This window comes from the organism of the source record quoted next, unplaced genomic scaffold (assembly GCF_019419815.1).
Source record: "Pyrus x bretschneideri cultivar Hongxiangsu unplaced genomic scaffold, Pyrus_bretschneideri_v1 Contig4, whole genome shotgun sequence".
NCBI classification, from domain to species: Eukaryota; Viridiplantae; Streptophyta; class Magnoliopsida; order Rosales; family Rosaceae; genus Pyrus; species Pyrus x bretschneideri.
Genome location: NW_025999723.1, coordinates 4,444,699 through 4,469,787, shown reverse-complemented (window position 1 = coordinate 4,469,787; position 25,089 = coordinate 4,444,699). Strand labels below are relative to the sequence as shown.

The 25,089-nt window shown below is 38.6% G+C and overlaps 2 protein-coding genes across 2 annotated transcripts; both read right to left on the bottom strand.

Moving 5' to 3' along the window:
* Positions 1–212: 212 nt before the first annotated feature.
* LOC103953805 (U-box domain-containing protein 62) lies at positions 213–3,459 on the bottom strand. The gene is made up of 8 exons (XM_009365606.3): positions 2,620–3,459; positions 2,183–2,516; positions 2,009–2,090; positions 1,330–1,387; positions 1,090–1,178; positions 888–983; positions 733–803; positions 213–586 (listed from the first exon to the last, which is right to left on the bottom strand). Exons 1-8 carry the CDS (start codon positions 3,077–3,079, stop codon positions 463–465), a joined length of 1,314 nt encoding a protein of 437 aa, XP_009363881.2. The 5' UTR covers positions 3,080–3,459; the 3' UTR covers positions 213–462.
* A 4,922-nt stretch (positions 3,460–8,381) lies between these two features.
* Positions 8,382–12,573, bottom strand: LOC103953738 (probable LRR receptor-like serine/threonine-protein kinase IRK). Its single transcript, XM_009365519.3, has 2 exons — positions 10,546–12,573; positions 8,382–10,222 (listed from the first exon to the last, which is right to left on the bottom strand). Exons 1-2 carry the CDS (start codon positions 12,018–12,020, stop codon positions 8,776–8,778), a joined length of 2,922 nt encoding a protein of 973 aa, XP_009363794.1. The 5' UTR covers positions 12,021–12,573; the 3' UTR covers positions 8,382–8,775.
* Positions 12,574–25,089: the final 12,516 nt, after the last annotated feature.

Genomic DNA, 25,089 nt, shown 5'->3' with positions numbered 1-25,089 from the left:
AAAAATCGTTAACTAGGTTATTATGGAACTAAAGCCAAAAATAAGAAAAAGCCGAGTTTCGAGCAAAAGATAGCCTAGTCAACGATTTTTCTAACCAATTTGACAGAACGAGGTAACATCGGACACGAAACGAAATGCTAATTTTATCTTCCAAATCCTCGGACGGGCTGTACCTACGTCGAGTTTAGAATGCAAAACATAAACATCGGATGTCGCCGGGATCCCACAGACCAAAAATGATTTATATGAACCTTCAAAGTTTTACACAGGATTCAAATACAACGTTGCTCAACATAAAGAAAAATGGATACATATATTTACAATCTAAATTCACAATTCTAGAGCTTCCCTCGGAGCAGTTGTGACAAGGCTTCTATAATTTACAACGCCGGAAACAGAGGCAAAAATTTAAACAACAAAGTTGTGTTATAACGTGGTATATTGCCAACGAAGTATTTCGGCCTAGAGCCAGTTAGGTGCCATCTTGCTCGACATTGGCTTGGATGTTGGGTCGTCAGATACCTTGGCAAGGGAGCGATACTGCAATTTTACGCTCTCTGCATTATCCAATGTCTTTACCACATACCTGTTGAGGCAATTTGTATAAATCAAAACAAATCTAAGCCAGAATCTCACTTGACAAAGGTATGTAAGGCAAGCAAATATATACCATTTAGGTGGAACGTTTCTTGATATAGGTTCAAATGGAATAAAACTAGAAATATGACTAACCATCCGTTTAAGCATTGCGTTGTCACAACAGCCTCGCGTCCGACAAAGCGTTGTGGTGTCCTCTTATTCCCCTGTGACAATATCACTCCAATTATTCGATAGAACAAACAATGGAATAAGAACCAGAGCCAAGATTGGGACTTTAGTCTGCTAACCTTTATAATAACTCTGTCAGTCACAGCAAACGGAAATTGAACACCTCTAGCCCTTGGAGAATCCATGAAAACTAAATCACCACAGCCACCCTTTTCCTACATGAGCAAATAAAGGACTTAGTTTCGAGGTCTTGATAATATTTTCCTCAGTATTTGAAAAACCTAATGATGCAACCGTTTCTGAATCATGAAAAAGACGAACCTGGTCAAACCTTTCTCTTCTTCTTTTGGTTGAGCGATAAAACTGCAACTCTTCTTCCCGTTGGAATGCCTGCACAGCAGCTCGAAGAGCTGCACATGTAAGACAAAACTGTCATACTAGAATGTTTTCTGAAACAAATAAATGTTGTACGTTTGTCATCTGACACCAATTCTTTCATCCCTTTTATATATTTTGAAATAGTAAGTGATTATAAATCATTAATGACAAACTTTTACTTACAAAGATTCGGAGCAATTGAGTCTTCTGAAATCGACAGAGAACAACTGTAGCAAGCTTTCTGGAAATTATGGAAGAAAATAAAACTTCAACTTGACAATCAAAACGAAACAAGAATCTGCAAGTGATAGGGCATAACTTCTTATTGGTTCACAGAATCCCACATGCATGTACCAGATATACTTTGCAGGCAAAAGGTTCAAAATAGTGATCTCTCTTCACTGAGTGACAGCCACGGGAAACAGTTAATGACATGCATATATAATAACTTGTTTGCACCCGGAAGAAATGGAAGCAATCAAAGCAATGACAATACAGTGCATTATCAACAAAATAATAATTCGACTGTGGACCATTACTATCTTTGTTTCGAAGTTTTAATCTGAGATTGTAACTATGCATGTTGATAGATTTGGTGTAGAACCATATGCACATACACAGCCAAATGACAGCAGAGAACACATGTTAGCATGGTCTAGCTTTAGAGATTGTGACAGAAGTTCACGTTCCTATGAGATTATAAAATGCACAAAGCTTGCAAGATTACACTATACTAGCAAGAAAGCAATGATGTTTTAGATATATACATCTTTTGTTGTAGCATCGCCCAAATTTCTTGAAGATAAACAGAAACGATTACATCTGTAAGAGAAAAATCTGTGTTTCGCTCGGACGCACTCACCATTCTAATAACATGCTGAATTCCACCACCTCCAAAAGAATGTCCGCAAGGCAATATCACCGCGTCATCCATCAGAGATCCCCTAAAATTCAACACACCTCAAAGGACTCAGTCACCAATTCCAAAAATCGATAAATCAATTGCAAAACCAGCATATGAAAAAACAAAACTCACGTCACGGGATCAGAGAGAATGGCCCTCAAAGAGTCTCCCGACTCGCTCGAGTACATAACATCCTTTCTTCCACTAAACCCACAACCATTTTCCACAACCAAATCCTTCGGAGCAGAACCAGACCCCTCAGAGCCCTGCAAATACTGAGAGTAATACATGTCACCGTCCGGCTCGGCAACCGTGACGGCATTGTGATAATTCCCAAGCCTTCCTTGCTGAGCATTACTGTGATTATCACTGGGACTAGCCCTTGTGTTGATGTTCACTATTTGCTGCCCAGTACTATGTTCTTTCACCAACACTTGTCTACTTGATCCTACTATCAGTGTCCCACCTTAAAATATACAAAAAAAAAAACAACGTTCGACAAAGGTTTCCAAAATTAGAAGCGAATTTATGAAACGATCAAAACTTTCCACAAAGATCTCTTCTCTTACCAAAAGAAGAATGGTGTTGTTGCTGGTGATGCTTAACTTTCCCATTTCCCATTTTGTCCTCCCCATTACTCCCATTATTACCAGCAATGCCCTTGTTTCTGCTCTCCACTCCGACAAGCCCGCCTTCTCCTTCATCATCGTCTTCGTCATCATCGTCGTCCTCATCCGATCCTTCGGCACTCGGCGTCGTATCAGCTCCGTTCGAGTTCCAGTTTCGCGGCTCGGGCTGGTCCCGCCGGTCCGGGTTCTCGCTATACATACTTCGCCGGAAGTCCGAGCTCTGTGGCGCGAAGAACCGGTCGTCGATGAAGCCGGTGAGCTCTCTGGTCTTTGGACCCGCGTCCACGACCCGGCGCTGCTGCGGAGCTCCGCAATTGAAGCGCAAGTTCTCGTCTTGGAACACGAGCGGAGAGTTGAGCCCGTTCTGGGTCCGAACCAGACCCAATTCTTCGGAGGACATGATTGGAAGCCGCAAAAACCCTAATTTAGGGAATTGGGCATGATTTGGCGATCGAAAATTAGGGGAAATTAAGAAGCTTTTAGAGGGTTTGGGGAATTAGGGTTTTAGGGAGTGTGATTTGGGTGAGAAAAAGACACTCTTGAGAGTGCTCACATGGAATTTTGGGGAAAGTGAAAAAGTCTAAGGTTTTGAGATTTTCGGGACCTCGGTTGGAAATTAAGAAAGATAAAGGACTTAAAGGCTTAAACTTTTAATTGCAATTGGGCCATGTAAAATTGGGAAATTACAGAATCATCTGAATATTTTTCAGAGATTAGAATTCTCCTCCCCGGAGAGAGTTGAACATTCGGAGCAGCTGGCCATGTGTCGAATGATTGTGGAAGATGGACAAGACAAGGAGGCCGACATACATACAAACCACACAAGTATATAAAATCCACATTGACGTTGTCGTTGTCGTTGAAATGAATGAGCTAGGAAATTCTCACGTGGCGATATATTCCATACTCTTCATCGGTTCATTCCTCTCATCACGTGAATTTAGCCAATGAACTTTTCAACGATTTTCATTTTTCATTTCTCATTTCTTTTGCTTTCTCGTCAACGAATGTGGTAATATTGCTAGACAAAGGTGAAAAGAAATGCAATTGCTTTTTGGTGTTAATTTGTGGTTTACTGTAGTTCTGTTTGCTGCAATTCAGCCTCAGTTTCCATGGTTAAGATGCAATGGTCATTGACTCTACAATCTCTTTGCTTTTCGACGTCGGACAATTCTTCGCATTCTCGCATTGGTTTCTCTTCATTTACGTTGGTTTCAATTTTCCGCTAAGCCTTTAGTTCGGGATCAATCCAGACATGCTGTGAAAAATGAGTGCAACGCTTGTTCATTTAGAAGTTACTAGATCAAACCTGATTAACCAAATTTCTCCAATCGACGAAAATCAAAGAGTAGCTGACGGCAATCTTGTGAATGAAAGTTTTCTTCAACTGCATTTCCAATGTTTAATCTCAACAACGTTTCTTGTTCACCTCGGTAAAGCACGTTGAGCAGAGTTTCGAGAATTTAAGCTTCTGAGCTCGAACTAACCACATTTGAAGCATTTGGTCTGACACACTTCTTAGCTTCTCTTGTTTAATTTACTTGGGATATCCTGCACTGGTTTTTCATTTAGTCACCTACTTGAGGACTGAAGCTCTTATTTCTGCAGAAGAATTGCGTCTACTTTGTTTGGGTACGCCGGTTTTTCTTCGGTACGTGTTTGCACTATATGCAAACATGTTGCGATAAAAAGTGATAATGTTAGACCATCTCTAACCGAATGGTCCAGAGGACCGAAAATAACCCAAAAACCATCTCCAACCAAGTGCTAGGTCAAATAGCTTATGGGTTCCACGGGACAAAAAAAGGTCAAAGGGCCAATCGGCTGGCCATCTTTAGCCAGCCTGCTGGCTAGCCCAACTTTTTTTTTATTTTTTTGTGGTTCTTTTCCATTTGCCCAACCCACTTTAGGCTTTAGTGTTTTAAGTTTTTTTTTGTCCCGGCCCACTTTTCTTTTTTCAATCCAAGCCCACTTTTTTTTTGTTTTTTTTTTTTAATTTCTAATTTTTTTTCTTAGACCATTTTTCACATATTTTTCACAATTTCATATTATCTTACCTTATTTTATTTCGATTCTTCACATTTCATACTATACCCCTTTGATCATCGATTGGAGATGGTTTGTTGTCACAAGGCAATGTTTGGCCTATGACCCTCTGACCCCTAGGTTGGAGATAGTAAGAAATATGATCATGTACTATTCATTAAAATATTAATTTATCGGTGGATCAGATGACTTAAAACGAGACATATAGTCCTGCTTCGGTTGGAGATGATCTTAATGTTTAAAGTGGTGGTGTCAATGCTTCGAGTGGAAATATTGTGTTGGTGTGTAATGCACAGTTCCGAAAAGGCAATGTACGACTGCAAGCGAGTAATGTACAGCATCGACGATGTGAAAAATTGAATCATAGCATCAAACTGTTAGTGGGCATGTGTTGGTAGGTGATAGGCAGCGCCCCCACCTGCAAGGCAAGGCAAGGCAACCCAACAGCAACATGCTCCCTCCAGTTCCGACTGCTGTGAGACCAAAAGCAAGTTTTATGAAGGCATCATGTTGTTACCCCTCAGCAAAGCAAAAGCATGAAGAAAGCCAAATAGCGAAAAAGCAGATTTCTTTACTCTTTTCTGTCAGATCTCAATAATACTGCTTTTGGTTGTTCCAATAATTTTAGACTCATTTGAAAGTATTTTTAAAATGACTGAAAGCATTTTTTATAAAACTATTTTTTGAACCAATTTTTAATAAAAATATGAATCATAAAAATGCATAAGTTAAAAGCACTTGTAGGAGTTGTGTGCTTCTTGTATGAAGCACTTCAAATACTTTTGAAACTCAAAAACTTTTTCTCTAAAATACTTCAATAATTTAAAAAATACTTTTAAATGAGCCATTTATTATTATTCACTTTATGTTTTCTCCAAAGAATAGAAGCAGCTTTTTTATACAGCTTTTCGTTTCAGTGATTTCCCCCCAATTTGTAATTTGATTAGTCCTCCTAAACAATGATTAGGAGTTAATTGTGAAAGCAGAGTCTTTACCTTAACTGACTGCCCATACCACCAATGCATATTTTTGTTTATTTCTAATTACGAGTTAATTGTGAAACCAAAGTCTTGACCTTGACCGACTGCCCATACCAATGCATGTTTTTGTTTATTTCTAAGCTCGGAGCTTCCATCCATCTTGGCTCATGCTTTGGTCCTATCAAAGGTAGTGGGGTTCTCGACTTTTAAGGAGGTTACATGGAAATAAACTTTGTGAGAATGATCAAGGGGGAGATGTTTAGTTATCTCCGATTTTATACTTGATATGTACAACCGGTCACAACGAAAATTGTCTTTTGAATAAGCATGTAGGAATGTAAGAATCTCTCTAGTTTTATCCTGATAATGAAACTATCAAAAAGATAGACATAAGAGGATATACAACCAATTACAACGCAAATTCCTTCTCAAACAAGCATTTAAAAGCTAGTGGCCTTGCTACGGCAATCCATTCTTTCGAGGATAAAAAAGAAAGAAAGAGGGGGATTTGTTTGTTTCTTTCACCCGCATGAATCCTCCACGTCCAAAGAGAATCATGAATTTATAAAGGAACCCAAATCCTCTCCGGATCTAATAATCCGAGCCGTTGAAATTTGATTAAACGGCTACAATTATTATAACCTTAGGCTCAGGATCTGGGTTCTTTATGAAGGAGCCATGTGCAAGGTGATAATGCAAATACCAATGTATTAATAATTTAGCATTGTGCTATTGAGAAATGATAAATAGATTCTCTCAAAGTGCAATTCTTCATGGATTATCTGTTACCTTATAATTTAACGTTAATTTATGTGCTAATATTATAAAATATTGTGTAAAAAATATGAGGTGATAGAGAGTCCACAGAGAATTCCACTTTTAAGAGTCTTCTTAGCATTTCTTGGTGCGATTTATACACTTCTTTTACTTTCTATACACGCTTGAGAAATGCTAAGGCGACTTTTTTAAAGTGGAATTCTCTGTCACATCACAATTTATCGTTAATTCTCGTGTCAACATTGTGTCAAAAACATAAGATGGCGAAAAGTTCATAAAGAGTCCCACTTTTGAAACTTTCATAGCATTTCTCTACGCTTTGTTAATTTTTGTTTGATACTCTCCAAATCATTCGATTCGACAATAAAAATTTAAAAGTGAATGTGAAAATACAAAAAATTGTGTTGGAATAACACCAACCTAATTAATGTTCTCTTGGGCCCCAAACCACATATTTATTTTCCTCATGGCTGAAAGCGCCAGCTAGGGACAACTCATTGTCATTGCTCAAAATCAACGCACATGACTATGCAAATTTATTATATTATTTCACTACCCTTTACAGATACGGCCGTGTTCTTTTCCCTGCGTTGCAGCTTGCAGTTGTTCGGAGTGCCACATTTTTTAAAAAACGTGAGATTTACACATGTTTTTTTACTGCTCATACATGTTATATTAATTTTTATCATTTGAGTTTTTTCAATTTGTTTTATCTAACGGTCAATGATTAAAATAAGTGTTGAGAAAGTTTAAAGATGTGTGGAGAGCACTGCTTATTGTTATTGTGACTTATTGTTGGCTAGAGAGGTATCAAGCAGAAGAGAGAAACATGGGTCAAACAGTCTGACAATTAACTATTTCGACCATTTAATATCGAAAAGCATATCAATTACATTATCAAACATCAATACATTTGTCATAAAAAAATCTTCACAACAAACTACTTACAACAAACTCTTATTTTATTGAATGATTCGATCAGTCTACTAATCAAGTGGTCAAGCTCAAATTTTACCCAAGAGGAGGGGAAATCTATGCAAGTTACCATCAATATTCTATGGGGAAAATTGAGGAGTAAGATTCTCTCGCCGTTTAATTTCTCTCATCTTCTCTCCTTCTCTTATTTTATTTTTTATTTTTTTGTTTTTTTCTCTCTATAAAAAATTCAATACAAAATGTTAACGTGATTTAGTCGCAATCGTTTAAATAAGAGAAAAAAAAAGGGAATGAAATAAGTGATGATTTGTCACAGTGATGGAAATGAAAGGTGTTGAATATGAAAATTGAACATATAGAAATGGGTGGTAGAATATAAAAAGACAGCTTCTATTCCGACAGGTAGCTCCCTAATCTATATATATATATATATATATATATATATAATATTACGTATAATTGTATATGCCCTACCACTTTGGTTTCTTCTTCTTATATATACACACACACACACACATACATATAATATTACGTATAATTGTATATGCCCTACCACTTTGGTTTCTTCTTCCTTTTGCATTATTCTACTCAGCTCTTTAGATGTATTTGCCTTAAAGTAGGCACTAAGATTCTGTGGTTTCCTCAGCCCTCTCAGCTCACTTTTGACTTCCACTAATTGTATTTTACTTTCCATCGTTGGGACACGTGGGGCAAGAATAACCACCAACCCTTTCCCATACACGCCTTTAAAGGTCAATTTTGCCCTTAACGGGTGTCACTGTAACAGCATTTCAAAACAATCGTACTATGTTATCCGTTTGAATTTTCTCACGTAGTTATACGTGATTTAATTGAAGCTTAAAATACTGTTACACTGACATTCACGTCAATTCAGTTGGAGCTACATTTTTTTTTAGAAGAGTTGGAGCTACATTAAGGAGATAGCAATCAAACATACTTAAATGTAGGATCAGTGAAATGTTGCAAAACTTTCCAAACATTTAGAAGTTGACAAATGGAATCAGCTCTTGGGAAGAAACATGATCAAAGACATAAATTAGAAGAGTTCAGAAGATTAGTCGTGACAATTTCTGAACGGGACTCTAAATCGGAACCCGGCAAAGGAGAATCTGGTGACCTAGCTACTTGTAGCATGGTGGAGAAACTACAGAAATATAACACAAGAAATCCACAATAGAAGGATAGCAAATACAACAATGCAGAAAAAGAAAAACCTTCCAACAATTGAAACTTTCTTCTCCCTCGACGAACGAACAAACTGGATTCTTCTTTGCCGGATAACTTGTTGCGAATCCCTTCACTGAATATCTGTTAAGATTAGTTTAATTCATGATCATCACAACTCCTCTTGGCCTTCTGAAGGACATCGGATCAGATCCAAAATGTTGACAACCTCCCCCATGTCTGGTCTGTTCGACGGCACTTGTGATGTGCATATCAAGCCTAGTTTCATCACAGGTATAGCCTCTTCTGCTGGGAAAATTCCTTGGAGCCGAGCATCAACGCATTCTTCTACCCTGCCTTCTTCCAGTGCTCCTCTCACCATGTCACAGAGCACCACAACATCATCTTCCATGTACTCGACTGGTCTTTTCCCGGTGACAATCTCTAGAACCAAAACCCCAAACCCGTACACATCACATTTCTCAGTTATCTTTACTGTTTTGCAAGCAAACTCAGGTGCCATGTAGCCGAGTGCACTCTGGATCTTGCTGCTCAAAACATATCGGTCAAGCATTGGCAACAACCTCGCTAGACCAAAGTCTCCCACTTTCGGTTCGCCTGAGCAGCCAATCAGGACATTACTGGACTTTATATTGTAGTGAATTATGTTCATCTGATGCAAGTGAGCCAAACCTTTTGCAGTTCCAAGAATTATATTGAACCGATCATTCCACGACAGGAAGTTTCCACCTGCTCCATCATGAAGATGCTTATATAAACTACCACCGGCAACATAATCGTATATGATGAGCTGTAATGATGGAGTCCAGTAATAGCCTTCGATCTCCACAAGATTATCGTGCCTCACTTTCCCCAATTTATTCACTTCCCTTTCGAATTCTTCTTGAGACTTGACAAGACTAGAAACAGTGAGCTTCTTGATTGCAACTGGCCGTCCATCTTGAAGAAGTGTCCGGTAGACTGCTCCAAACCCGCCACGACCAAGCTCACAGTCCTTGTTGAGCAGAGCATGTGCACCAGTGCTGAAATCAGGCTCACCTGAAAACATGACAAGCTTGCCAGAGTTGCCATCTGTTGTTGGGGAACGGCTGAAGTCATCCCCACCTGAAAATGCGAGGGCTGGCGCCGATTGAGTTGTGGGAGATCGGACACGGAGATTAAGCACAGTAATGGCAATTACACCAATGACAATGACAGCAGCTGCAGCAATGGCAATAAGCGAAGAAATACTGAGTAAGATTCTTCTATGACCAAGATTTGATGAGATTTCTCCTGTGGTGGAGTCAGAAGAGGAATTGGGATTGAGGACAATGGGTTTGGGAAGGACTCCCGGGCAAGACTTATTAACTGCAGAGCCACAGAGAGATGGATTTCCAGAGACAGAGGAAGGGGAGATGGTATTGAAAAAGGCACCCGTAGGTAGTTCACCCTGGAGGTTGTTGTGGGAAATGTTGAAGGAAAGTAGGTTGGGAAGATTGGCTAACTGCTTCGGCAGGCCTCCCGTGAGGTTATTGAAAGACAAGTCCACAATTTGTAAGTTGGTAAGTTTGGACATTGATGCAGGTAATGGACCAGTCAGTCTGTTCTGTGATACAGTTCTGTAGATTTCAACCAAAACAACATATCAAAAACCTAGAAAAAATTGTCAAACAAAGAAAAATCAAGTAGAATTTTGTTTTTCGCAGAACAAAATTAGTGAAAAGGAGTCCCATATTACTATACTTCATGATTCTACAACCACATACAGCTCACCAAAACAACGAATCCATTTCGACAATGAGCCAAACACAATTCGTGCGTAAAATCACTCATATCTAGATTTACGTAAGCGCAATGGATTTCTAATTACAAGTTACTACCCTTAAGATTAAGAAAAATTAGGGTACCAAAAATGAAATGTAAGGGAGCTAAGAGAACTTACAAAGTGGTCAGAGAAGAACAATGCTCAATTGAAGTTGGAATTTTTCCCGTGAGGAAGTTCTTATCCAATCTCAATTCCTTCAAAGAAAAAGCCCCTCCAATTTCCTGAGGGATGCTTCCATTGAGCCGATTCTCGCTCAAGTCGAGATTGTTCAGGACCTTCAACTCTCCAATAGCCACAGGAAGAGGACCAGCAAGAGAGTTACCAGAAAGGTTCAAAGTATGCAAGCTGCTTAAGGCCCCAATGTCGGACGCAATTTCACCCGAAAAATGATTCAGGGATAAATCCAAGACTTGGAGATTCTGAAGTGCATTTCCAGCTGATAAAGATTGATTGATGTTCTTGCTTATGCTTAGTTTTTTATCTGAAAGTGAAACTTCATCTGCACCCGCCTCGAATATCCACACCGGAAGTTCACCCGCCATCGAATTCTTACTAAAATCTAGAGCCAGAAGGTTCGTGCAATAAGCCATAGACTTTGGCAAGCTCCCAGTGAACCCATTTGCAGAAAAATTCAATACCTTCAAAGCCTCAAGATTGCCTATTGAGCTTGGAACTTCACCCGTAAACCGGTTGCTAGAAAGGTCCAAAGTCTCCAGGCTTTTCATCTCGCCAATCCACTCCGGAACCTCACCAGAAAATGTGTTCTGGTGCAGATTCAGATAGCTGCACAGGCCAAGTTTCTGCATTGTCTGAGGGAGGTTACCCGAGAACGAATTCTCACTCAGATCAATGGACCTCAAGAGCGAACAGCTTCCAATTCCATCCGGAAGTTGCCCGGTAAACCGATTCCTGGCCAAATTAACTCCTCGCAAATTATTCAATTCAATCCCCTTTGGAATTTCACCCTTCAACAAGTTATCAGACAAATCCAGGGATCTAAGCCCACTCAAGGACCAAACCCCAGCTGGAACCGAACCCGAAAACTGGTTCAACGAAAAGTTAACAGCTGCTAGACTCGCACAAGAGCCCAAACTCTCCGGAATTTTCCCGGAAAACTTGTTTTTCGCCAGAGAAATCACTCTCAGCGACCCACATTGCCGAAATAACTCTTCAGGAACGCCACCGGAGAAGCTGTTCTCGCTCAAATCAAGGACTCGGAGGTTGTCGATGTGAGTAAAGTTAGGGGTTAAGCTTCCGGTGAGATTGTTCTTCGAAAGAGAGAGCTTCCGAAGAGCTTGCAATTGCAGAAGGCCTCGGCCGATGTGACCCGAAAGCGAGAAGTCGTCGAGGCTGAGCTCAATGACCCGGTTGGATCTCGGGTGGCATTTCACCCCGACCCAATTGCAAGGACTGCTGTCGACTTCGCTCCAGGACGCTAACTTCCCCTTCGGATCTTGGATATCGGCCTTAAGAACTATCAGACCCAACACGTCATCGTTTAGAGACGGGTTCAGAGATCTCGCGAGAACCGGAGCCAAAACGACGACGGCGAAGAGGAGGAGCAGCGGTTTCATGTTTGAAAACGGTCGCATTGTTCGGTGCTCAAGGGCCCCACTACTAGGCCATAAAAACCAGAGAGCTCAAAGAAGGCAACTTTTAACAAAGGCCAGATTTGGAGGTGCGGAAACAACAAAATGGGGGGAGGTAGAGAACCGAATGATCCAGGAAACGGCGCCGTCGCAAACGAGAAGCCCGAGAAACCAAAAGGGACGCGTTATATAGCAGAGATTTACAAAAACCCTAGAAATTAATCGCTCCCCAGTGAGAAACAGTCGAGCTACAGAGCTCCATCAGTCAACGAAAAGTCAAAGAAGAAGCTCCGAGCTGGTTCGATCTGAGAACCACCAAATGCCGAGGCCGGAGTTTTCAAATTTCAGCCAGGAATACTGCTATGGCCGGGAAATCCGACAGGATTTGCAGCGGGAAGAAGCTCCGGCGACGGAGGAGGTGAACTAGGGTTTTGAGAAAGCCGAAGGTTTTGAGTATCGCGGAATTTTCTCGAAAGCTGCCCCCCCTCTCCTCTCTCTCTCTCTCTCTTCTGTGTGTGTCTGTGATTGTTTGTAGTCTTTTTAAGTCTGATGAGCTTCTGAAACGAGAAAATTAAATTAAAGTTTCTTATTAACGGTGGAGGAGCACGTGGTATATTATTCGTATTTCAATTACAATAAAATATAAATTTTTAATATGATCGATATATCAGGTATTATTACACAAATTATGTAATATATGTGTTAAAAAGTTAATAAGTTAAGAAATAAAATTTCTCATCATTTACATAAATGTATCATTATGTTTCCGTCATAGGAAAAATTTTTTTGTAGGGGCCTATTAATTACGTGTTGGACACGTGTTGGGATCCGAAGGGTGCAGGGTGTCCGACGTGGGACACGCCCAGTGGTCGTTACCGGTGACGCTTTTTGACTTGGATGGCACAAGTGACGGTAACCGGGGACCGAACGTTTTGGAATGTGACTGAAGGAATTTCGAACTTCCCTGAGTTGACGAAATTACGTTTTTAACATGCAGCTTCTAAATTTTTTTCAAAAGAATGATTTTCGCAGATCATTTTTCTCTTTCTTGAATTTCTTTTGCTCTATATTTTCGATTAAAAGACAAAATAAATAAAGCATGCGTTAGGAAAAAAAAATATGTGTACTCAAATTTTTGACTTACTGCATAATTTGGGTTAGTTGTGAAAGATCTAAGCTTTCATACTTCCACTACCGTCAAACTCACCGCCTTTAGCCCCAAAGAAGATTCTTAGCATGAGGGAGCTGGATACAACTGAATCTCTGTAAATTTGATTACGATTTTAGTATCTTGAACTCAATTTGATTTAAGCAGTAATGCAAATATAACCTAAATCAAATGTTTTAGTGTATTAGACTCGCAGTTGTTTATTAGGTTCCCTTTGGACTTTGTACTAGTTTTTCATGTAATGAAAGTTCTATTGACCCAAAAAAAAAAAGTTAAGGAAATAAAATCTGCCTGTACATCAGCATTTATGTTTTTTTTTTAGTTTGGCAAAACCACACAATAGACAACCTAATTTGGTATCAAATTCGCCACCTATGAGATTTGAACCTAAGACCTCTCATTTCAAAATGAAGAGAAAAACCATCAGATTATAATACTAAATGACACATCGGCATTTATGTTTATTTGGCATTTTATCTAACTAGTAGGAAATTGATGGCAGGGGGGTATAATTGTAATTTTGCAAAGTTGCCTTGTTACCGTAAACGGAAGGCATGGGTGAGCTGAGTGAACGAGTGAGTTCAGAGTTGGGTGTGGATGGTGGATAAACAGAAAAAGTGGAGGCAAAAAGCAACAAAGGCAATTAAATAAGTGGTGGGGAAAGGTGGGTGGTGTAATAAATAAAGAAAATGTGACAGAAGTGGTGTGGTGCAGATCGCTGGGTTGTGACAAGGATTCAACTTTCTTTGCCTTTTATTTTTCCTGTTGGATAGAGATGTTTCGTCGGAAATTTAAGGTGAATTCGTTTTATATAAGTTGTTCGCTTGTTTTAGAGAATGAATTTACCATTTACCAACACTTGGTATGCTGCCATATATCGTATCAGGAGGTGTAAAGAGGTTTTTCTCGTTTTTTAGAAGAGATGTTGTAACTAGGAAAATATTAGGGAAATCATGTTTTTTTTTATTACATTTTGTAGACTTCATAATGTGACGGTTGATTATTTGATACCCACTTTAACAATTTAAACAAACAATTCAATCATTAATGCCACATCATATGGACGTCTCTAGCATCACCCTTATAACAAATATTTCACTATAACGGTGATAAAATATATTGTTGAGTAAGAACGTTAAATACATGGTATTGTATAGACGATTTGAATTACTCCACAATATCGTATCCAGTGTATGTAAATTCTTCATGCTTTATTCCTTACCCTAGCTCTGTCGTTGTACTTTGAGCCACTTAAATGATAAAAGGCTTTTTAGCCAAAATGGTCAATAATATTTACAAAACTGACTTTGGTCCATGGGATTTAAACTTGACAAATTGGTCCCAAAGTTTGTCCAACGCCAATCATTTGGGTCATCCCGTGAAAAATCTCTGTTAAATAAGGAGAAAATGACAAAAGTTTCCTCAACTTTTGTTAAATCATTTTGGCCTATTGTTTATTAAATTAACGGTATTTTTGTCATTTTGGTCCTTATTTAACAAAGATTTTTCACAGAAGTATCAAAATGATTGATGGTTTAGGGTTTAGGGGCCACTTCTATTGATTTCAAATTTCGGTGACCAAAGTAAAAAGTTATATCAATCTCAAATACTATTTTAAGCTAAAATGCCAATAGTAAATAATGCACCTCTACACAATGTCCCTTGCATTTTGCAGACTTTGAATACTTTGCAGGTTGTTGAATCAAAACATGGCATTCCCTTGATTCCTAATTTCTGATGTGAAGGCTTCATAATTTTGGGAAAATCATCGCATTGGGTCCAATTGGACTTGTCTTTTTTTAATATGCTTCCATGTTAAGGCATGGGAAAATGCCAATTCCAACTACCAAGCAACATAAATAAGAAGAGAACTTCTACGTCACAGATTTTATTTATTAATTTATAGTTGAGACTTCAAATTATGTCAATTTCATCTCATCAAAACCATATTTCATACTCATTTCAATAAATAATATTTTTGTGAAAGCAAGTCATATCCACTCTTAAATGCACCTTTGATTGATGATATATTTCTAGAATTGAGATGCTTTTCGATTTCTGTGTCTAAAATCGACGGATTCAGAGATCTAGATCACTCATTTTAAATCATAGGATCTTCATTTGTTTGTTCTACTGATCCACCTCATATAAACTAAGAATCCATATATCTCTCTTTTCCCTTTGAACGACCCCAATTTTTGGGTCTGCCAGTTGCGAACTTGAAGATCCGGAGGGGATTTCAATCTGTATTTCTAAAGCGATATGATTTAACATTTCTATACATATTTATCGTATGAGACTTCGACTGCATATATATTATGTTGTTAACTACCTGAACTACAAATCTCTTGCTCACTTCTTGAGTTGTACTGATCTTTACACACGCAACATTAGAGCATCCCTAATGGGTGCTTTATTCTGTATGAGGCTACTACATTTCAAGCTTTAGTGAGAAATTTCATCCCTGATGAGCTGAAAAATGGGGTTAGATCCACCGCTTGGGCTATCAACTTTATTTCTTGGGTAGTATAAAATTGAGTTACATGTAACCCCAAAAAACAGTGGGTCTCACAAAAAAGTAGTAGCTTATATGAGCAAAATTCTATCACTCTCCCTCCACTTATGAATACAATTATATTCTACTTTATTCTTTTTTTAATTCTTTTTTCTTACATATTTTTTCTTGCAATTTGTCTAATGAATGGTTGTTTTAAATTTTTACAAGAATTAAAATTTCAAATTGATTTAATGTTCATGGGCATTGGTGGGTGAAGTTTTCAAATAATTTTTTTCAAAATTGTTTGATACTAATTTATCAATTGATGCTAGGTTAATTGTTGTGTTGTACGCGAAAATCAAATTATTTCAGAGGGCGAAGTCAGGGATTGTATCTTTCAACAGATGAGATTGAGTTTTCATAAGTGATGGAATGTAACTTTGTCACAATTTGAATTTTTTAGGTTGAAAGGTTCATAAATTTTTTTAAGATAGCACATCCAAAAATCAATTTAAGAAAAAATAACAAAAAAAAAAAAATTATTGCATAATTAAATTACTACATAAATAAATATATATAGCCCCATATACAGCCCGAAAGAAATAGACCTAATGACACACCCCGACCCAGAAAGTCCACTTGGACCCTGAATCGAGCTGTGCTGGCCGACACCTGGAAGGTGACGAAGCCATAAAATGTGATAGTGCATAAAAAGTGAATAAATTTGAATCTAAAAGTGTCTAAATACCAGAGTGCGCTACGAGTGGGAGCGAACCCATTTCACACGCGATGTCAGAGCATAAGTGAGGTACAGTAGTATGGGTAAGAATCATACCCTCAAAAATATCCATCAATACAAAGATTCGTCACAGATTCTTGTCGATACAAACTCAGCAGTTAAAACCTGGAGGGCACCAAACAGAAGGTGTGAGTAAGCAATAAAACCAAGCTTCCCAAAGTTACTACCTCTCAAAAAGTAATGCCCCTAAATGTAAAACCCGTATCGTTTTCCATAAGACAGTACAACATATATACATATATCCAAACCATACTCGGAAATGACCAAAACCACGGTTTGCCATCAACTCCACCATACATCAATAAGTAGGCCAAATGAACTAAATCAATACAAAATGATATATCAATCAGAGTCAGCTAAAATGACATGTACAACTTATCTGTATCTCATCAATCATGGCTAGTATATAAGTCGGAGTCACCTATAGTGACCTATACGACTTATCCACATCTCGTCAATCATGGCTAGCATATAAGTCGGAGTCACCTATAGTGACCTGTACGACTTATCCATATCTCGTCAATCATGGCTAGCATATAAGTCGGAGTCACCTATAGTGACCTATACGACTTATCCATATCTCATCAATCATGGCTAGCATATAAGTCGGAGTCACCTATAGTGACCTATACGACTTATCCATATCTCATCAATCATGGCTAGCATATAAGTCGGAGTCACCTATAGTGACCTATACGACTTATCCATATCTCATCAATCATGGCTAGCATATTAGTCGGAGTCACCTATAGTGACCTATACGACTTATCCATATCTCATCAATCATGGCTAGCATATAAGTCGGAGTCACCTATAGTGACCTATACGACTTATCCATATCTCATCAATCATGGCTAGCATATAAGTCGGAGTCACCTATAGTGACCTATACGACTTATCCATATCTCATCAATCATGGCTAGCATATAAGTCGGAGTCACCTATAGTGACCTATACGACTTATCCATATCTCATCATAACATGTGCAACACATGGCAACCAGTACGACAGTATCGAAGTTGCCTAACTCATCACTGTAGTCATGCTATAACTCAATCGATTCAATTAATACCATAAACTCACCTGAACTTACCTGGGTGTCCTGAGTTCACCTTTGCACTTGAAAGCATTCTCAATAATTATAAGCAAGTAATATACACATGGATATATCATGATGCAATCTACTACTCAACCATGTCGTAGCATTTTCAATTATAAACAATATGGTGTGAAGTGTACCATCAATAACGCCATACTCCCAAACTACTTATTTTCAGGAATAATTATCCATAACAATCCAATTAACTCTAATTTAACTAACTAATTCACAAAACTAAAACTTGTCTTTACCAATTTCCTTCGCATTACTCAATTTCCCAAGCAAGGCTTTTGTCTCAAATATTTTATGGCTGCATCTAACGTCTCGTTAGACTGCCTACGTACCCTAAACAGGGATCAAGCCATTCGTAGTTCACATTGTACTTCAAGCATTCACAATAATTATATATGAAAGTAATATGCCTAATCAATTTAAAGGTGTCGATAGAACTCTCAATAATATGCACAATAAAAAGGAAAAGATCCACTCACCTGAAGTCCACGCTATACTACTCTAGCACGCGCATCGAGGCGTCCTGAATGATCGGTCCCTGTGGCCAATTATCAAATCACATCTCAGAACTCTTATCTGAAGAATATGCAATTCACATAAAACACAACCTCAACGACATTCTAAAATAGGTTGAGACCTATTGACCACAAGTCAACCGTCGATCAAGGATCGACGGTAGGGTTTACAACCCTGTATAACCTGACCCGGAAGATCCGCATATCAGATTTCCAATCTGCAACTTCCAATGATCCACAATATGTTTCTAGAATAACATCTTAAAATTTCATTACGATCCAACGGTCAGATCTTCGCCAATTGCCTAAAACAAGTGGCCGTGAACATTTATTTTACTAACTTACAAATCCAATTCAGGAAGATCCGTAAGTCGGATTCCCGATCCGTAAATTCCTATGATCTTTAAATATTACGTATTATAATGTATCCAATTTTGGTGACGATCCAACGGTCGGATCATCGATTCACATTTTTATCAAGTAGCGTATTATAACGAATTTAGGTTCCAACGATCAACCTACGTCATTCGAATGACAAAACTGAATTCAAAACATTCGACATAGCCTAAAAATAGCATTGGCGGCTCACCGGCCACGCGCCGCCGCACGCGCCGCCGCGGGTGGCGGTCGGCCGCCCCGACTCGCCGGAAAATCCAACAAATTCCAAAAATTATCAAACTTCACAGAAATGAAGATCTCAGTGAGTGGAGCAACTTTCATACCTGCCACGAAGTCCAAAAGTGGACGGAAGATGGTCAATTTTGCCCACGAAGCCGGCGGGTGCCTAAAACTTCCCGACGTCGATTCGTCGTCTACGGTGGTCCAACGGGGTCAAGGTTGGTTGGGTTTTGCTCCTGGGATGATGGGCTACAAAGCCCAAGTGGTGGCATCGGCCATCGCTTTGCCGATTTGCCGGAAAATGGAGAAGGGTGGCCGGAGTACCATTGATTTTCGTCAACTTTCGTGGCCTCAAACCTCCACATCCCGTGGTCAATCAAGGTGGTTCTTGGGTGGGTTTTGTAGAGGGGAATGAGAGCTTCAAAATGGTGGTGGTGGCATCGAAAAACTCCACCGGAGTTGGCCGGAATCGGCCTTGGAATATGGCCTCGCGGTGGTGCGGGTATGGGTGCACGGGAAGCCTTTTTCCCTCTTTTTTTTTTTTTTTTTTTTTTTTTTTTTTTTTTTTTTTTTTCTTCTTTCTTTCTGATTGGGCTTCCATTTAATTTAAATAAACACTCACCTTGAATAACCAATTTCGAACGTCCGTAACTATACCGTTATAATCCGGACTCGCAAACGACTTTCGCCTATACATTCGTACCAATGAGTACTACGAGGATATGCTAAAAGAATAAGTCCCACATCTTTCAAGTCGATGGTCAACGGAAGTCAAAGTCCTTGCCTCTAGGGCAATTTCGTAATTTCACGCTTTTAAAATAAAATAAAAACGTAAAATTTGGAACGGGTTGTCACAATCTACCCACCTTAAGAAAATTTCGTCCTCGAAATTTAAAATCATCAGTCGAAAGTAGAATACTCAAAATTAAAGAGATATACCTGTAAATACATACACAAGGAAGACATCAAGTTATAGCGACTACATAAAAGAGGATGACATTCCGTCATTATCGGAGTGTTATGACTCTTCTTTCATGCCTCCAAACCTATTTTCCTTCTCTTTTACATAAACGTGTTCAAAGCGTAACGCACTTCGAAATTTAGCATGTAGTATTTTTGGGTCAAGCCCAAGCAACCATTAACGAATTAAATAAGTAAATACAAATATTAACGTAGAATAATCTACTTGTTTACTTGCTTAACAACCCAACGAATAAGTTATTAATATTATGGTCTGTACACCACAAAACCGACAATTCACTGATGTCTTGATAAGCAAGTAACAATTCCCGAGGGTGCAATATTACCATCTTGCCCCTTAATGGGAAATACACATACCAACCTCGATCGTACTCATTCACTACCTTCTGAGGCAACATCGTCAATAACATAAATTTTCTACATCACCATCTCAATTAAATATTCGTTCGCAATAATCGGCTGTAAATCACAAGCTGCACATACAATATTTGTATTATATTTCGAAGGATACCATACTCTTAAACAGGAACGTAACCGTAGTTACCCATAATTCTAACAAAAGTATGTGTGCATTAAATATGCGCTGTGCGTAAAATCTCCATACATCAACCCCAATGATACCATAGTTAACTCGAAATTGTAACCGTGGTTACAAGTAACTAGAATGGAGATAAGGATATACTGTAGCCATGATACTGGTGGGACAAACAAGATGCAACTCGTCCACAAAGGTCTGAGTAACTCATTTCAACTAATCAATCTAGGGTTAGAAATGCGATACTTAACAACTTCTAATACTCAAAACCTTCATAACGACTTCCAAAGGCTTGGAAGTGAAACATGTAACACGATGAAATATAAATACGCCAAGATGATAATCTTGTCAGGTTTCTGTTTGCTGAATTTGTATAGAAGTCTAGAAGTAGTTTTCTCAAAAAGTCATCGTCCTCTGGATGCAATTAGAAAATTGTAGTTGCCCAAGGAAGTTTGAACTCTATATCCTCAACATCCTCACAACATTAATCAAAAGCGGGGTACATCTAGAGTGAGGATTCATTTAGAACACATCAACGGGAGCCTCGATTTTATCTCTTTCCTACTTCCACATTTGATCACGTCACAAAGATAATTTCTAGATCACATCCCCCGAAGAGGTTGACTACATCCCACTTCTATCTTAGTGGTCTTCACAAGTGCCTAGTTGTTGAAATTTCAACACCCATTTTTACGAAACAACTATTGCCAATACTTCAATTTTTAGAGCAAGAAAAATATTGTTTTCTACTTAAGTAAACCACCACCAATTGGAACATCATATAAGCGTATCATTGGTTTAGCATCACGATTAATGAATTTCACATTCTTTACATATACAACATCTCTCGAACTGAGCATATAAAAAGATACTTTCTAACTCCATTCATACAAAATGATCAAAATCATTTGAACCATTTCTTGGTAGATTAAAGGTAAATCTATATCGATACTCATACTTCCCAATCAAATAGAAAAGGACATGCTGGAAGTGTGTGAGAGTAGGTACACCATAGTGCACTCATAGATGCCAGTTTAATTCTACTATTGCTTCCGACAAAACTTAGCTTGTTCCAAAAAAAGTAAATGTAATAAAAAGTTCGAAGATCAATGAAGATTTGGACACACTTCTATATAAAAGTCCCAATCAATAATCCAATAAAATTAGAAATTGTTAATTCTAGGTCATAAGTATGATGGTTCATCTTTAGCGGTTCTACCACCGAGAAACATAAGCGTTAACCTACTAAGAAAGTCTGAATCCGAATTAACTTGTCACATCAATCGACAATCATTATGCATCATCAAAATCTCCACCGAGAAGTGTCATCTAGCCTTGAAATAAGGTGATGACTGTTGACTTTAGGTCAATGAATAAGATGGTTCGTTTCAAACGGTTCTAATCGTGAAAATAAAAGCAATACTCCGTCATGTTGCCATACCAACTTAACAATGTGGTGGTATCCGCGGTAAGATTTTTGAGATATGACGCCAAAAGTATACGTCCTCGAAATTTACAGTACTACTAACCAACTCTACGACACGAACAAAAAGGTCTTCACAGTTTCCTCGACACTCATAACAATCTAACAGTGAGCTACCATCCCGCATTTCGATTCTAATGTCTACCTATGGAAGTGATCGAGAGGTGGTTAGTCAAAGGGTTTTCGTTTACCTAGATAAGTGATAGGGTAAAAACAACAATCATGAGTTTACCGTTCTATTACAAAGCTTATTTCTAAGCTTCCACGATCCTAAGGCTCAAGCGAAGTAGTTCATTGATCCTAGGAGGATTTAATGATTGCTTTTCGGATTTCTACAACTCCCAGGATATGACAACTTACATTCGCAAGCCTATTCTCACCCATTTAATAAGTACAACTACGAAAGCAAAAATTTGGAATAGCGTTGAATGAAAAATCTCAATGCTAGAAAAAAGACCTTGCCTAAGATCTACTTTCAAAAAGACTTCATCGACAGTCGATCTTCCTCCTAAAGATCCAACATGAACCCAAGTATGCTTGAAGATATTAGTGCTAATAGGGACCGAACAATAATTATCCCTCAGATGATCTTCCGCGAAATGTTACTAAGAAATTAAGACTAACTAAGATTTCCATTCTTTAAAGAATCAATACTAACGGCGGTAGGAAAATGATAGAATTATTTGGTAATATCTCTGGCGATACATAATTATCAAAACATTTACTTAGGCCATCAACTTGCCTCACTTTTATACCTTTCCTCCACGAGGAAAATCTTCGTTTCAATTCTAAGGACAACCGCCAAAATGATTTTATAAAATGTCGTCAAGACCACAAAATTGTCCAAAACTGAAGAAAAGTTAACATATTTTCCCCAATCGACGAGGTGGCATCATTCGAATGTCAAACACAAAAACCAAGAGTGCTCACATCACGCGTGTGATGAACACAATACTGCCCAACATATGCTCTGATACCAAACTGACACACCCCGACCCAGAAAGTCCACTTGGACCCTGAATCGAGCTGTGCTGGCCGACACCTGGAAGGTGACGAAGCCATAAAATGTGATAGTGCATAAAAAGTGAATAAATTTGAATCTAAAAGTGTCTAAATACCAGAGTGCGCTACGAGTGGGAGCGAACCCATTTCACACGCGATGTCAGAGCATAAGTGAGGTACAGTAGTATGGGTAAGAATCATACCCTCAAAAATATCCATCAATACAAAGATTCGTCACAGATTCTTGTCGATACAAACTCAGCAGTTAAAACCTGGAGGGCACCAAACAGAAGGTGTGAGTAAGCAATAAAACCAAGCTTCCCAAAGTTACTACCTCTCAAAAAGTAATGCCCCTAAATGTAAAACCCGTATCGTTTTCCATAAGACAGTACAACATATATACATATATCCAAACCATACTCGGAAATGACCAAAACCACGGTTTGCCATCAACTCCACCATACATCAATAAGTAGGCCAAATGAACTAAATCAATACAAAATGATATATCAATCAGAGTCAGCTAAAATGACATGTACAACTTATCTGTATCTCATCAATCATGGCTAGTATATAAGTCGGAGTCACCTATAGTGACCTATACGACTTATCCACATCTCGTCAATCATGGCTAGCATATAAGTCGGAGTCACCTATAGTGACCTGTACGACTTATCCATATCTCGTCAATCATGGCTAGCATATAAGTCGGAGTCACCTATAGTGACCTATACGACTTATCCATATCTCATCAATCATGGCTAGCATATAAGTCGGAGTCACCTATAGTGACCTATACGACTTATCCATATCTCATCAATCATGGCTAGCATATAAGTCGGAGTCACCTATAGTGACCTATACGACTTATCCATATCTCATCAATCATGGCTAGCATATTAGTCGGAGTCACCTATAGTGACCTATACGACTTATCCATATCTCATCAATCATGGCTAGCATATAAGTCGGAGTCACCTATAGTGACCTATACGACTTATCCATATCTCATCAATCATGGCTAGCATATAAGTCGGAGTCACCTATAGTGACCTATACGACTTATCCATATCTCATCAATCATGGCTAGCATATAAGTCGGAGTCACCTATAGTGACCTATACGACTTATCCATATCTCATCATAACATGTGCAACACATGGCAACCAGTACGACAGTATCGAAGTTGCCTAACTCATCACTGTAGTCATGCTATAACTCAATCGATTCAATTAATACCATAAACTCACCTGAACTTACCTGGGTGTCCTGAGTTCACCTTTGCACTTGAAAGCATTCTCAATAATTATAAGCAAGTAATATACACATGGATATATCATGATGCAATCTACTACTCAACCATGTCGTAGCATTTTCAATTATAAACAATATGGTGTGAAGTGTACCATCAATAACGCCATACTCCCAAACTACTTATTTTCAGGAATAATTATCCATAACAATCCAATTAACTCTAATTTAACTAACTAATTCACAAAACTAAAACTTGTCTTTACCAATTTCCTTCGCATTACTCAATTTCCCAAGCAAGGCTTTTGTCTCAAATATTTTATGGCTGCATCTAACGTCTCGTTAGACTGCCTACGTACCCTAAACAGGGATCAAGCCATTCGTAGTTCACATTGTACTTCAAGCATTCACAATAATTATATATGAAAGTAATATGCCTAATCAATTTAAAGGTGTCGATAGAACTCTCAATAATATGCACAATAAAAAGGAAAAGATCCACTCACCTGAAGTCCACGCTATACTACTCTAGCACGCGCATCGAGGCGTCCTGAATGATCGGTCCCTGTGGCCAATTATCAAATCACATCTCAGAACTCTTATCTGAAGAATATGCAATTCACATAAAACACAACCTCAACGACATTCTAAAATAGGTTGAGACCTATTGACCACAAGTCAACCGTCGATCAAGGATCGACGGTAGGGTTTACAACCCTGTATAACCTGACCCGGAAGATCCGCATATCAGATTTCCAATCTGCAACTTCCAATGATCCACAATATGTTTCTAGAATAACATCTTAAAATTTCATTACGATCCAACGGTCAGATCTTCGCCAATTGCCTAAAACAAGTGGCCGTGAACATTTATTTTACTAACTTACAAATCCAATTCAGGAAGATCCGTAAGTCGGATTCCCGATCCGTAAATTCCTATGATCTTTAAATATTACGTATTATAATGTATCCAATTTTGGTGACGATCCAACGGTCGGATCATCGATTCACATTTTTATCAAGTAGCGTATTATAACGAATTTAGGTTCCAACGATCAACCTACGTCATTCGAATGACAAAACTGAATTCAAAACATTCGACATAGCCTAAA

Coding starts and splice junctions, on each gene's coding strand:
- LOC103953805 (XM_009365606.3), bottom strand. CDS start 3,079: ATGTCCTCCGAAGAATTGGGTCTGGTTCGGACCCAGAACGGGCTCAAC. Junction 1,388..2,008: donor TTCAGCATGTTATTAGAATG/GTGAGTGCGTCC, acceptor CATAATTTCCAG/AAAGCTTGCTACAGTTGTTC. Junction 1,179..1,329: donor CTCAATTGCTCCGAATCTTT/GTAAGTAAAAGT, acceptor TTACATGTGCAG/CTCTTCGAGCTGCTGTGCAG.
- LOC103953738 (XM_009365519.3), bottom strand. CDS start 12,020: ATGCGACCGTTTTCAAACATGAAACCGCTGCTCCTCCTCTTCGCCGTC. Junction 10,223..10,545: donor TGTTCTTCTCTGACCACTTT/GTAAGTTCTCTT, acceptor TGAAATCTACAG/AACTGTATCACAGAACAGAC.